Source organism: Drosophila melanogaster, chromosome 2L (genome assembly GCF_000001215.4).
Source record: "Drosophila melanogaster chromosome 2L".
NCBI lineage: Eukaryota > Metazoa > Arthropoda > Insecta > Diptera > Drosophilidae > Drosophila > Drosophila melanogaster.
Window position 1 is genome coordinate 8,010,754 of NT_033779.5, and position 16,147 is coordinate 8,026,900.

At 39.3% G+C, this 16,147-nt stretch overlaps 1 protein-coding gene across 2 annotated transcripts, besides 2 other annotated features; it reads left to right on the forward strand.

Annotated features, from left to right (window-relative positions):
- The first annotated feature begins 651 nt into the window (after positions 1-651).
- Positions 652-16,145, forward strand: Tg (Transglutaminase). 2 transcript variants are annotated; one of them, NM_135330.2, is made up of 3 exons: positions 652-1,130; positions 13,764-15,730; positions 15,795-16,145. In NM_135330.2, the coding sequence occupies exons 1-3, from the start codon at positions 992-994 to the stop codon at positions 16,017-16,019; spliced, it is 2,331 nt and encodes a 776-aa protein (NP_609174.1). In that variant the 5' UTR covers positions 652-991; the 3' UTR covers positions 16,020-16,145. The 2 variants fall into 2 exon arrangements, with proteins under 2 accessions (NP_609174.1, NP_723332.1); NM_164778.2 differs by lacking the exon at positions 652-1,130 and adding an exon at positions 2,019-2,350 and having other exon boundaries at positions 15,795-16,096.
- Positions 2,916-8,061: a mobile genetic element.
- Positions 8,107-12,826: a mobile genetic element.
- Positions 16,146-16,147: the final 2 nt, after the last annotated feature.

A 16,147-nucleotide genomic window follows, 5' to 3' on the forward strand; every position in this document is an offset into this window, starting at 1 on the left:
GTTCTCTTAGTATACCCATTGACGTCACAAAATATCTTGTGCTCTTTTGTAGACACCTTCTCATTTAAAAAATTTTCGATATGTTTTATACTCATTTCTGCGTTCTGATTGACTGATCGCCAACTGTAGAAATTTCTTTAAGCGGTTATCGATTTTTAAAAGTTTTAATAAAAAATATTTGCTTATCATTTTTATGTATTTGATTATATATTGGGGACAAACCCTCTATTAGAAATGCATGTAAATTTCGTATAACCTTGTCAAGGTCACAATGAAGGAACATATGAAGTGCTTATTTCTCAAAGTGTATCTTCCCAGGAAATAACCATTACGCAAAACACTAAATCTAAAGTCTGTGTTGACAGAACTGACAAAGATTTAAACCCAACCACGCCCCTTTAGCACACTCATGATAACTCAAACTAATTAATTAACTAAGATAGTCGTCAATCAATTTGATAGCAATCAAAGTCAATCATGAATGATTCAACTGCAACTTATTCCGTAAAGCTGATCAATTTACACACGCATCTCTGCTTTTTGGACACTCGAGGCCATCAACTAAGTGACACCGTTGACCCACCACAGGCACATGGCATATGGTATGTAAAATGTGAATAGTTGGGAGAAGACGACCGATCGATTCGGTATTCAGTATCATTCGAATGTTGGAGCTTAATAGACCGCTTCGAATCAACGCCATCGACGGCGATGACGTGATCGCAGCTGTTACAATTTAAACTGCCTCGATTTTGCATTCCGCGCGAGCAGTTTAACCAAAAAATGACACGCCAGTTAATTGCGGACAGCGAAATTGTTGGGTTCTAGAGTAGCAGCAATATTCCGAAGTTCAAATACCAATCCTACAAATCCATCGGAGAATCAACAAAGTAAGGCTTATCATCGCCAAGGCGAACCGGTTTGCCCAATAGATAAAGTCAGAATACGCCAGCATTTGAAAAATAACTGGGTGTGTAGTTCGACTTGAGACATGGGTCAAAAACTATCGTGTTGCCAAAAGTGCGGCGATTGGAAGTGGTGTACATCTAAGGACAACGAGGAGTCAACGCTGCGTATACGCAATGCCAATGCCAACTATTTTACGGGCATTCCACAAGGCGACAAAACAGGTTGGTTTCAATCGCCAAATAAATAAAAACATCGATCTTAACACCTTACTAATTCGACAATGTACTATTGTACATAGCCTACAAACAGTTTTTATAATTCAAACAACAAATTTGAATTTTACATAAGAACGTATCTAGATGTATTTTGAATACTAAGACCTCGAATTCAACGTTTAAGTTTGATTAGAGAAATTGATTGAGTCTCAAATTGTTTTACTACATATTTTAAGGCCGTTAAATTCGATTTTATCTTTGCGTTCCGCTTACCAACGTCGAAAATTGATTTACTTTATAGTGTATGGCACCGATCCAAACAATTATGCATTTGTTCTATAGTCATTTGCCTTTTATGAATGCAAATTTTATAGCCGTGGGTGTTAGACACTCATAGACGCGCTGCCCACGGTGTAGTTTTTTTCTATCCCCCCAAATTGCTCATTTCATACCTGCAATTTCGAAAATTAAATTAAAATAAACAAAGCATGAAGCAGCGCACCTGTTGATTGGCAGATAGCTTACACAGCAGTTTAGTAGCGCCAAAAATGTAATATTTAAACAATAACTGATGGTAAACAGTCAACGAAATGATGAATAATTAATCGCAAATGCAAATCGATGTTGGCTTTTGCTGGAGAGCACTCTATGCTCACTTAATGACCATGTTGATCGAAGATGTTGCCAATGAACGATGACGTAGTTGCTGGTCAAAACAGCCCACAGTCTCGTGGCCACAACGGGTCCATCGCAGTTGGCCCGAAGCTCAGCTTCCCGTCTATAATTAATAATAAGCCACGAGAACTCAGAGAGCCAGAGATACAGAGAAATACCTAGAGAATTGTTGAGAGCCACACACACGAAACTGAAACTTATGGCACAGCCAATTTGCGATCAGTTAAGTTCAAAGCGTCGCGCTGTTCACATCGAAAGATCTTTCGGGTGCATCCCATAGATACAATATCTTATAGAGCGCAGTTTCCGTTAGTTTGATTCTTCTTTAGTGGCTATTACCGGTGTAGCCCCTCTCGTTAACCGTAACACATAAATTGCGGCTTAGAGCGGTTTTCTTTCAGTAAAAAAAAACATCGTATTAGCCAAAATAAGCCACATGAGTTATTGGTATCGGAATTATACGCCCAGTTGGCTGCAGCGATGGTGGCCAAATTCACAGCCACGAAGAGTGAATCCTTTTCGCAACACACGACCTTCGGCAGATCTTGAAGGTACATCGAAATTGACATAAAATAATATGTATTTTATTAATACATAAAGTGTGTCAAATCTAGAAATATTTGTGAATCATTAAAATGGGATTTTAATTGGTTTGGTAGTGGTTTTTTTTTCGGTATATGACTTCATTTTTTCCGGTTTTGTTATTTGTTTGAAATTCTTGTTTTACGAGTTCAAAAGGGTTTCCCAAAGAAAATATATTGTATATAGACATAAATAGCTGTCTCAATTCACGAGAATTAATGCTATTTATTTAAAATTATTTGACTTCAATTGTAGATGACTTCATTCAACTAGATTTCATTTGTGAATTTGTCGATCAAAATATATAATTAAAACAAGGCTTAAATCATTACTAACGATCTGCATGTATTACTCATGTTGTTTGAACAAATCTATTTTCCCTTATCATTGGAATTTTATATAATATTACCTAATAGATTTTATTGTTGATCTATGACTTCATTTTGTTTGCTTTTGTTTTGCGTATTTCTATTTCCGCTTTCAATTTGCATTTTGCGCGATTTGACACGTTTGGGCGGTTCAACTATTCACTATTGTTGGAATATACTATTCAACCTACAAAAATAACGTTAAACAACACTACTTTATATTTGATATGAATGGCCACACCTTTTATGCCATAAAACATATTGTAAGAGAATACCACTCTTTTTATTCCTTCTTTCCTTCTTGTACGTTTTTTGCTGTGAGTAGGTCGTGGTGCTGGTGTTGCAGTTGAAATAACTTAAAATATAAATCATAAAACTCAAACATAAACTTGACTATTTATTTATTTATTAAGAAAGGAAATATAAATTATAAATTACAACAGGTTATGGGCCCAGTCCATGCCTAATAAACAATTAAATTGTGAATTAAAGATTGTGAAAATAAATTGTGAAATAGCATTTTTTTCACATTCTTGTGAAATAGCTTTTTTTTTCACATTCTTGTGAAATTATTTCCTTCTCAGAATTTGAGTGAAAAATGGACAAGGCTAAACGTAATATTAAGCCGTTTGATGGCGAGAAGTACGCGATTTGGAAATTTAGAATTAGGGCTCTTTTAGCCGAGCAAGATGTGCTTAAAGTAGTTGATGGTTTAATGCCTAACGAGGTAGATGACTCCTGGAAAAAGGCAGAGCGTTGTGCAAAAAGTACAATAATAGAGTACCTAAGCGACTCGTTTTTAAATTTCGCAACAAGCGACATTACGGCGCGTCAGATTCTTGAGAATTTGGACGCCGTTTATGAACGAAAAAGTTTGGCGTCGCAACTGGCGCTGCGAAAACGTTTGCTTTCTCTGAAGCTATCGAGTGAGATGTCACTATTAAGCCATTTTCATATTTTTGACGAACTTATAAGTGAATTGTTGGCAGCTGGTGCAAAAATAGAAGAGATGGATAAAATTTCTCATCTACTGATCACATTGCCTTCGTGTTACGATGGAATTATTACAGCGATAGAGACATTATCTGAAGAAAATTTGACATTGGCGTTTGTGAAAAATAGATTGCTGGATCAAGAAATTAAAATTAAAAATGACCACAACGATACAAGCAAGAAAGTTATGAACGCGATCGTGCACAACAATAATAACACTTATAAAAATAATTTGTTTAAAAATCGGGTAACTAAACCAAAGAAAATATTCAAGGGAAATTCAAAGTATAAAGTCAAGTGTCACCACTGTGGCAGAGAAGGCCACATTAAAAAAGATTGTTTCCATTATAAAAGAATATTAAATAATAAAAATAAAGAAAATGAAAAACAAGTTCAAACTGCAACATCACACGGCATTGCGTTTATGGTAAAAGAAGTGAATAATACTTCAGTGATGGACAACTGCGGGTTTGTCCTTGATTCTGGTGCTAGTGACCATCTTATAAATGATGAGTCGCTGTATACCGACAGTGTGGAGGTTGTGCCTCCACTTAAGATTGCAGTGGCCAAGCAAGGCGAATTTATTTATGCCACTAAGCGTGGTATTGTCCGACTACGGAATGACCATGAGATTACACTGGAGGATGTACTCTTTTGTAAGGAAGCTGCTGGTAATTTGATGTCCGTAAAGCGTCTCCAAGAGGCAGGAATGTCGATCGAATTTGACAAAAGCGGTGTAACCATTTCGAAAAATGGGTTAATGGTTGTCAAAAATTCAGGTATGTTAAACAATGTACCTGTGATCAATTTTCAAGCATATTCTATAAATGCTAAGCATAAAAATAATTTTCGTTTATGGCATGAGAGGTTTGGCCATATAAGCGATGGCAAATTATTAGAAATAAAACGAAAGAATATGTTTAGTGATCAAAGTCTTCTAAACAACTTAGAGTTATCATGTGAAATTTGTGAACCCTGTTTAAATGGTAAACAGGCAAGACTTCCTTTTAAACAATTGAAAGATAAGACCCATATTAAAAGACCACTTTTTGTAGTACACTCAGATGTCTGTGGGCCTATTACTCCAGTTACTTTAGATGATAAAAATTATTTTGTGATCTTTGTTGATCAGTTTACACATTATTGTGTAACTTATTTAATTAAATATAAATCTGATGTGTTTAGCATGTTTCAAGATTTTGTAGCCAAGAGTGAAGCTCATTTTAATTTAAAGGTTGTGTACTTATACATTGACAATGGTAGAGAATACTTGTCAAATGAGATGAGACAATTTTGTGTTAAGAAAGGAATTTCTTATCACTTAACAGTGCCACATACACCTCAGTTAAATGGTGTTTCTGAGAGAATGATAAGAACCATTACGGAAAAAGCTCGAACCATGGTTAGTGGTGCAAAGCTAGATAAAAGCTTTTGGGGCGAAGCAGTATTAACTGCTACTTATTTAATCAACAGAATTCCTAGCAGAGCACTTGTTGATAGTTCAAAGACCCCATATGAGATGTGGCACAATAAGAAGCCATACTTAAAACATTTGAGAGTGTTTGGTGCAACTGTTTATGTGCATATTAAAAACAAACAAGGAAAGTTTGATGATAAATCATTTAAAAGTATTTTTGTGGGCTATGAACCCAATGGTTTTAAGTTGTGGGATGCTGTAAATGAAAAATTTATTGTCGCAAGAGATGTTGTTGTCGATGAAACCAATATGGTTAATTCTAGAGCTGTTAAATTTGAAACAGTGTTCCTGAAAGATAGTAAGGAAAGTGAAAATAAAAATTTTCCGAATGACAGTAGGAAAATAATACAAACAGAGTTCCCGAATGAGAGTAAGGAATGCGACAACATACAATTCCTGAAAGATAGTAAGGAAAGTGAAAATAAAAATTTTCCGAATGACAGTAGGAAAATAATACAAACAGAATTCCCGAATGAGAGTAAGGAATGCGACAACATACAATTCCTGAAAGATAGTAAGGAAAGTAATAAATATTTTCTGAATGAGAGTAAGAAAAGAAAGCGAGATGATCACCTGAATGAAAGTAAGGGATCAGGCAACCCGAATGAGAGTAGGGAAAGTGAAACAGCAGAGCACTTAAAAGAAATTGGAATTGATAATCCAACTAAAAATGATGGCATAGAAATTATTAATAGAAGAAGTGAGAGATTAAAGACTAAGCCTCAGATATCCTATAATGAAGAGGATAATAGTCTAAATAAAGTTGTTCTAAATGCTCACACTATATTTAACGATGTCCCAAATTCATTTGATGAAATTCAATATAGGGATGATAAATCTTCTTGGGAAGAAGCCATCAATACAGAGTTAAATGCTCATAAAATTAATAATACTTGGACAATTACAAAAAGGCCTGAAAACAAAAATATTGTAGATAGCAGATGGGTATTTTCTGTTAAATATAATGAACTTGGAAATCCAATTAGATACAAAGCTAGATTGGTTGCACGAGGATTCACTCAAAAATACCAAATAGACTATGAAGAGACATTTGCTCCTGTAGCTAGAATTTCAAGTTTCCGATTTATATTGTCATTAGTAATACAGTATAACTTGAAAGTCCATCAAATGGATGTAAAAACAGCTTTCTTAAATGGCACGTTAAAAGAGGAAATTTATATGAGACTTCCTCAAGGTATATCGTGTAATAGTGACAATGTGTGTAAATTGAATAAGGCAATTTACGGACTCAAGCAAGCGGCTAGATGCTGGTTTGAAGTATTTGAGCAAGCATTGAAAGAGTGTGAGTTTGTAAACTCTTCAGTTGATCGCTGTATATATATTTTAGACAAAGGTAACATCAATGAAAACATATATGTATTATTATATGTAGATGATGTGGTTATAGCTACAGGAGATATGACAAGAATGAATAACTTCAAAAGGTATTTAATGGAAAAGTTTAGGATGACTGACCTAAATGAAATAAAACATTTTATTGGAATTAGGATAGAGATGCAGGAAGATAAAATCTATTTAAGCCAATCTGCATATGTTAAAAAAATTTTAAGTAAATTTAACATGGAAAATTGTAATGCAGTTAGTACTCCTTTACCTAGTAAAATAAATTATGAATTACTTAATTCAGATGAAGACTGCAATACCCCATGCCGTAGCCTCATAGGATGTTTAATGTACATAATGCTTTGTACACGCCCAGATTTAACTACTGCAGTAAATATCTTGAGCAGATATAGTAGCAAAAATAACTCCGAATTATGGCAGAACTTAAAAAGAGTTCTTAGATATTTGAAGGGCACTATCGATATGAAATTGATTTTTAAAAAGAACTTGGCATTTGAAAATAAAATTATTGGTTATGTGGATTCTGATTGGGCTGGTAGTGAAATTGATAGAAAAAGTACAACAGGGTATTTATTCAAAATGTTTGATTTTAATCTCATTTGTTGGAATACAAAGAGACAGAACTCAGTAGCAGCCTCATCAACTGAAGCTGAGTATATGGCCCTATTTGAAGCCGTGAGAGAAGCTCTATGGCTTAAATTTTTATTAACTAGTATTAACATTAAACTAGAAAACCCCATTAAAATTTACGAAGACAATCAAGGCTGTATTAGCATAGCAAACAACCCCTCATGTCATAAACGAGCTAAACATATTGATATTAAATATCATTTTGCCAGAGAGCAAGTTCAGAATAATGTGATTTGTCTTGAGTATATTCCTACAGAGAATCAACTGGCTGACATATTTACAAAACCGTTGCCTGCTGCGAGATTTGTGGAGTTACGAGACAAATTGGGTTTGCTGCAAGACGACCAATCGAATGCTGAATGAAATTTTTATATATATTTTTCAAATTTAAATTCCTGTAAACATATTTTGTTACAATGATCTGATCGGGTTTTTCTGGGTTTTCCCCGTATCCTCGCAGCAAATGCTGGATCAGTTAACACTTCCCAGAATGCACACCACCCACATTTGATAGTTACTAATGAATATTATTGTTATGTTTTTAATTATAGACGTTATTTTTGAGGGGGCGTGTTGGAATATACTATTCAACCTACAAAAATAACGTTAAACAACACTACTTTATATTTGATATGAATGGCCACACCTTTTATGCCATAAAACATATTGTAAGAGAATACCACTCTTTTTATTCCTTCTTTCCTTCTTGTACGTTTTTTGCTGTGAGTAGGTCGTGGTGCTGGTGTTGCAGTTGAAATAACTTAAAATATAAATCATAAAACTCAAACATAAACTTGACTATTTATTTATTTATTAAGAAAGGAAATATAAATTATAAATTACAACAACTATTTTTGCAAAATTCACACAAATATGCGCTTAAACAAAACTACAGCATTCCACAGTCTTCGGGTGGAGACGTGTTTCTTTCAAGCTACGAATAGCAAGTTCTAAAAACTACAACAGTATAGTGAAAGTTAAACACAAAGTGTAAAGTGCAGTTTGCACAACTAACAATTATTGACTATAGTAATTATTTACTAAAATAAATAATTATTCCATATTGTTCTGGTAATTGTTATATGTGGACTTAGAACAATGAATCAAAACGACATACGTTCTCAGCGACAATGTGAACAAGACGAGCGCCGGCTCTCTTTACAACGCAACAATGCATACTTTTCTTTCGTCTCACCGCAAATCGGTGATCGAGCACCCTCACCTTCAACTAACTCGAAACTTTTGCCCTCAGCGAACGACAGACCGCGTTCTTGCTCTCCCTCTCTGCCTGCTTCGGCTCACAAGTCGTGGAGCGAAGAGACCGCCTCTCCTACCCCGCTCCTCTCGCAGCGCCAAACGACCGTCCCGGGTAACTGTAACACTGCAATAACGAGTGCAGTGACCTCACTGGCAACTGCCACAACATCAACTTCGTCAGCGGCCCAACTAATTATCGCTGTGCCAGCTGTAAATAATTCAGCAGCACTGACCGTTTGCAACAACAATAATGCACGTAAAGAAGAATCAAAACAAAAGCAGAAGTCGATTTCGACTGTGCAGACTGGCATGGATCGCTACATCCAAATCAAGAGAAAGCTCAGCCCTCAAAACAATAAGGCAGGTAATCAACCCAAAATCAATCGAACCAACAACGGCAATGAAAACTCTGCAGTAAATAATTCAAACCGATATGCTATCTTGGCTGATTCTGCGACCGAACAACCCAACGAAAAAACGGTAGGGGAACCAAAAAAGACCAGGCCTCCACCAATTTTCATACGAGAACAAAGTACAAATGCACTTGTAAATAAACTCGTTGCTTTGATTGGTGACAGCAAGTTCCACATTATCCCACTTAAAAAAGGAAATATTCATGAAATAAAACTACAGATCCAAACAGAAGCAGACCACCGTATAGTGACTAAATACCTAAATGATGCTGGTAAAAACTACTACACATACCAATTAAAAAGTTGCAAAGGGCTACAGGTAGTACTTAAGGGCATTGAAGCAACAGTGACACCAGCTGAGATAATTGAGGCTCTGAAGGCCAAAAACTTTTCTGCAAAGACAGCTATTAATATTTTAAACAAAGACAAAGTTCCGCAGCCACTATTCAAAATAGAACTCGAACCAGAGCTCCAGGCACTAAAGAAAAACGAAGTGCACCCAATATACAATTTACAGTACTTGCTACATCGGAGGATCACCGTGGAGGAGCCGCACAAACGTATCAATCCAGTTCAATGTACTAATTGCCAAGAATACGGCCACACCAAGGCATACTGCACCCTTAAGTCCGTATGTGTTGTCTGTAGCGAACCTCATACTACCGCAAACTGCCCCAAAAACAAGGACGATAAGTCTGTGAAGAAATGCAGTAACTGCGGGGAAAAACATACTGCAAACTACAGAGGCTGTGTGGTGTACAAAGAATTGAAGAGCCGCCTAAACAAACGTATTGCCACAGCACATACATACAACAAAGTCAATTTCTACTCTCCGCAACCGATTTTTCAACCACCCCTAACTGTCCCAAGCACTACTCCAACAATTTCTTTCGCTAGCGCCCTAAAATCCGGACTAGAAGTGCCCGCCCCACCGACAAGAACTGCTCATTCCGAACATACACCGACAAACATCCAACAAACACAACAAAGTGGCATCGAAGCTATGATGCTATCCCTACAGCAAAGCATGAAAGACTTCATGACGTTCATGCAAAATACTTTGCAAGAGCTCATGAAAAACCAAAATATCCTGATTCAACTTCTTGTATCTTCAAAATCCCCATAATGGCTTCCCTACGGATATCTCTGTGGAACGCAAATGGCGTTTCACGGCATACACAAGAGCTCACACAGTTCATTTACGAAAAAAACATCGACGTAATGCTACTATCAGAAACGCACCTCACAAATAAAAACAATTTTCATATACCAGGATACTTGTTCTATGGTACAAATCATCCAGATGGTAAAGCTCATGGAGGCACTGGAATACTCATCAGAAATCGCATAAAACACCACCACTTAAACAATTTTGACAAAAACTACTTACAATCTACGTCCATAGCCTTACAACTCAACAATGGTTCAACGACTCTAGCCGCAGTCTACTGCCCACCGCGCTTTCCAATCTCTGAGGATCAATTCATGGAATTCTTTAACACACTAGGTGACAGGTTCATCGCAGCGGGTGACTATAACGCCAAGCACACCCATTGGGGATCTCGACTTGTGTCGCCAAAGGGTAAGCAATTGTACAATGCGCTTACGAAGCCAGAAAACAAGCTAGACTATGTATCCCCGGGTAAGCCTACATACTGGCCAGCAGACCCAAGAAAAATCCCAGACCTGATCGATTTTGCAATTACTAAACATGTCCCCCGCAACATGGTCACCGCCGAAGCACTAGCAGATTTATCATCAGATCACTCACCTGTTTTTCTAAATATGCTAACTCGCCCCCACATCGTCGACCCACCGTATAGACTCACAAATTTTAGAACAAACTGGCCAAGGTATCAAAAGTATGTCTGTTCACACATAGAACTAACGACGGCATTATCTACAAAGGAGGATATAGACAAGTCAACGGAAACTCTTGAAAACATTTTAGTTTCGGCTGCAAAGGCTTCAACCCCGCCAGTGACGTATGCAAAACCAAACTACATCAAAACTAATCGCGAAATCGAGCGGCTGGTATTAGATAAACGACGCCTACGAAGGGATTGGCAGTCTAATAGATCACCAATTACTAAGCACATGCTTAAGATAGCCACACGCAGGCTTACCAATGCTCTCAAACAAGAGGAAAAAAACAGCCAACGTTCATATATCGAGCAACTCTCTCCCACCAGCACTAAGTACCCTCTTTGGAGAGCTCACAGAAACCTAAAGACTCCAATAGCGCCAATTATGCCACTCCGAAGTCCCTCTGGCACCTGGTTTCGAAGTGATGAAGAAAGAGCCAGTGCTTTCGCTGACCATTTACAAAATGTATTCCGACCAAATCCCTCTACCAACACATTTATTCTCCCTCCTTTAATAGCAGCCAATCTAGATCCTCAAGAACCCTTTGAATTCCGACCATGTGAACTAGCAAAGGTTATCAAAGAGCAACTGAACCCAAGAAAATCGCCTGGCTACGACCTAATAACTCCAAGAATGCTCATTGAACTCCCAAAGTGTGCTATTCTTCACATCTGCCTGTTGTTCAACGCAATCGCCAAGCTTGGATACTTCCCTCAAAAATGGAAAAAGTCGACCATAGTAATGATTCCAAAGCCAGGAAAAGATAAAACGCAGCCATCATCATATAGACCGATAAGCTTACTAACATGTCTTTCAAAGCTGTTTGAAAAAATGCTACTCCTTCGGATTAGCCCTCATCTTAGAATAAACAACACACTTCCAACACATCAATTTGGCTTTAGAGAAAAACATGGAACCATCGAACAGGTCAACCGAATCACGTCAGAAATTCGTACTGCTTTTGAACATCGAGAATACTGCACAGCCATTTTTCTAGACGTCGCGCAGGCATTTGACAGAGTGTGGCTCGATGGACTTTTGTTTAAAATAATCAAGCTGTTGCCCCAAAACACACATAAGCTACTGAAGTCATACCTATATAACAGAGTGTTTGCAATAAGATGCGATACAAGCACTTCACGCGATTGCGCAATCGAAGCTGGAGTGCCGCAAGGCAGTGTACTGGGTCCAATCTTATACACCCTGTATACGGCGGATTTCCCCATAGACTACAATCTAACAACCTCCACGTTCGCTGATGATACCGCGATACTCAGTCGCTCGAAATGCCCAATAAAAGCCACGGCACTCCTATCCCGACACTTAACATCTGTAGAACGATGGCTTGCCGACTGGAGAATTTCAATAAATGTTCAAAAATGCAAGCAGGTTACCTTTACCTTAAACAAACAAACATGCCCACCACTGGTCTTGAATAACATATGCATTCCACAAGCCGACGAGGTAACATATCTGGGAGTTCATCTGGACAGGCGGCTCACTTGGCGCAAACATATAGAAGCCAAATCGAAACATCTTAAACTTAAAGCAAGGAACCTCCACTGGCTCATAAATGCTCGCTCTCCACTTAGTCTGGAGTTCAAAGCTCTTCTATACAACTCCGTCTTAAAACCTATCTGGACTTATGGCTCCGAGCTGTGGGGCAACGCATCCAGAAGTAACATAGACATTATTCAGCGAGCACAGTCAAGAATTCTGAGAATTATCACTGGAGCGCCGTGGTACCTTCGAAACGAAAACATACACAGAGACCTAAAAATCAAATTAGTAATCGAAGTAATAGCTGAGAAAAAAACGAAGTATAACGAAAAGCTGACCACCCATACAAATCCCCTCGCAAGAAAACTAATCCGAGTATGCAGTCAAAGCCGGCTGCACCGCAACGACCTCCCAGCCCAGCAATAAACTTATTAGGGCATTAATGAAAAAAAAAAACTATCACTAAGTGAAAGTTAATTAAGTTAGATTAAGATTTGAACACTTATTGTTAGTCTCTTAACACAAAGGGAAGATTCAATAAATAATAAAAAATTAATAAAAAAAAAAAAAAAAAAAAACCAAAACTAAAAACATTCAATAGGCAAACAAATATTTAAATTGATCGATCTATTTGCATATTGCTGCAATTGGAAATGCAATATTTGAGAAAATTTTCTATTTTTACGTTTGATTGAAGATGAAACGTGCCGAACAAGGTGATCAGATCAGATCAGCCATGTGGAAACAAATGCCCCAATAAATCATAATTGCAAGTAAAATCGATTTATTTTCGATGCTTTACCACTTAAAGAGCTTACTCTAAAAATGCTTTTATTTATTGCTCAAAAAAAAAATCCGTAGATGCTCATGAGGAAGAAATCGAAGAAATCTATTTTTATTTCAAGCAATGCGACCCTCAGTGACCTCAGTAAATTGAATTTCATTCATTAAATACTTTATTCTCCCTTTCAAAAAAGCAAACTGTTACCAAAAAAAAAAAACTAAAAGTCATTTTTATGAAAAGTATTGTTTTCTAATCTGATCTAATTAACCAGTGAGCCCCCATTTTCACTTTCATCCATAACTTTTTAACTTTGCAACTTTTTATTTTGTTACCCTGCGCTGAAAGTATTTTTTCTTTATTTAGTTTTCATATATTATTTAAATTTTCTGTTGGTTCTAGTGGTGCGTTGGTGTCACTTTTATTGTCCACTACGAAAATTAATTGGCTTGGCATTGATCTTTTTGCCATTGTGGCACAAGTTTGTTATGTTTATGGCTAAAGGCGATTAGTCAATTTGATGCTGCAGCTTTGGGGAATACAACTAGCAGCACATTTGCCGTATGAGATCATCGGCTGCCACAGGGAAAAAATCAACGCAAAAATATCTCTTGAAATTGGGAACTAATTGATGACAGATTTTATTCAGACCCTGCCGAAAATACTTATTACTTGTATTACTCACAAAGATGAAATACTTGGACTAACTCAAGTTTTGATTTCAACCAACAGATGGCGCCAGCTCAGCAGTATTGGGCGTTTTGAAGGTCGATCTGTGCCTGGAGGACAACCATGAGGAGCACCATACGAGTCACTTCTATGCGGCAGCTGCCAAGGAAGCGTTGGTCGTGCGACGAGGAGAACCCTTCCGGCTGAAGATCCACTTCAATCGAGACTACAGTCCCAGCAAGGATGCCATCAGTTTCATTTTCACAGTAGCGGATGACACCAAGCCGAGTCCCGGTCATGGAACACTCAATGCCCTGGTGCCGCACGATGGCATCGATTATCTGGGCGACACTTTGGAATGGGGAGCCGGCATCGAATCGCATGAGGGTCAAACGCTTACGGTGCTAATCAAGCCACCATCCACCTGTCCCGTAACGGAATGGAAACTGGACATCGACACGAAGCTGCTGGGCGATGGATCGCGAAGCTATCCCCTGCCGTTGCCCATCTATGTACTCTTTAATCCCTGGTGTCCGGATGATCAGGTGTATCTGGAGGATCGTGATCAGCGCAAGGAGTACGTGATGCACGATACCACGCTCATCTGGAGGGGATCGTACAACAGATTGCGTCCATCGGTTTGGAAAATCGGGCAATTCGAACGACATGTGCTCGAGTGCAGCCTAAAGGTATTGGGTACGGTGGGCAGGATTCCGCCAGCCTACAGAGGCGATCCCGTGAGAGTTGCTCGCGCCTTGTCCGCACTGGTGAATTCGGTGGATGATGACGGTGTTTTGCTGGGCAACTGGTCAGAGGACTTCTCCGGCGGCGTGGCACCCACCAAGTGGACTGGGTCCGTGGAGATTCTTCAGCAATTCTACAAGACCCAGAAGTCGGTGAAGTTTGCACAGTGCTGGAATTTCAGCGGTGTTCTGACCACCATTGCCAGGAGTCTGGGAATACCGTCTAGGATCATCACTTGCTACTCCTCCGCCCACGATACACAGGCCTCACTCACCGTGGACGTGTTCATCGACGCGAACAACAAGAAGTTGGATGCAGAGACCACGGACTCGATCTGGAACTATCACGTGTGGAATGAGCTCTGGATGCAGAGACCGGATTTGGGCGTGGGTGAGCACGGGACCTTCGATGGCTGGCAGGTGGTGGACGCCACTCCGCAGGAGGCCTCCGATAATATGTATCGCGTGGGACCCGCCTCCGTTGCGGCGGTGAAAAACGGTGACATCTTGCGACCATTCGATGGTGGTTTCGTCTTCGCGGAGGTGAATGCGGATAAGCTCTATTGGCGCTACAATGGACCCAGCCAGCCGCTTAAGCTGCTCAGGAAGGATACGCTGGCCATAGGGCATCTCATCAGCACGAAAGCGGTACTCAAATGGGAAAGGGAGGACATCACCGATACGTATAAGCATGCCGAGCGCTCCGAGGAGGAGAGAAGCACCATGCTCAAGGCCCTCAAGCAATCCCGACATGCGTTCAGTAGATACTATCTGAATGATAATTTCAATGATATTGAATTTGATATGGAGCTAAAGGACGACATTAAGATTGGGCAGAGCTTCAGTGTGGTCCTGAAGGTGAGCAACAAGAGCGAGAGTCGCACACACATGGCCACGGGTCAGATCAGTTGCGATGCCGTGCTCTACACGGGAGTGGGTGCCGTGGAGGTGAAGACACTGGGCTTTGAACTGGAATTGGAGCCCAAGAGCAGCGATTACGTTCGCATGGAGGTGATCTTCGAGGAATACTACGATAAGTTGTCCTCGCAGGCGGCATTCCAGATCTCGGCGGCCGCCAAGGTCAAGGACACCGACTATGATTACTATGCCCAGGATGATTTCCGTGTGCGCAAGCCGGACATTAAGTTCCAGCTGGGTGAGGCTGCCATTGTGGCCCAGAAGGAGCTGGACGTTATTCTGCGACTGGAGAACCCGCTGCCCATACCGCTGCACAAGGGTGTGTTCACAGTGGAGGGTCCTGGCATCGAGCAGCCTCTCAAGTTCAAGGTGAGTTCAGATTAAGTCCTTCAAGGATTTTCAACTAACTAACATAACATTAAAATTTTTACAGATCGCTGAAATTCCAGTGGGTGGCACTGCGGCGGCTACCTTCAAGTACACTCCGCCCTACGCGGGGCGTGGCACCATGTTAGCCAAATTCACGTCCAAGGAACTGGACGATGTGGATGGCTATAGGCACTACGAGATTGAGCCACGACCGGAGGATCTGCTGCAGCCGAATGGAAGCCACCGAAGCAGCAACATCATACGCAGGCGCACCGATGTAATAGCTTAGGCTATTTCTTTTGTATTTCGTAGTTCATAAGTTATTTGTTGTAAATAATACTATTAATACGTAAACATTTTTTATATAAAAAAAATTCAAAAGATTCTGCGTGATATTTTTCCACGGCTTCTAAACAA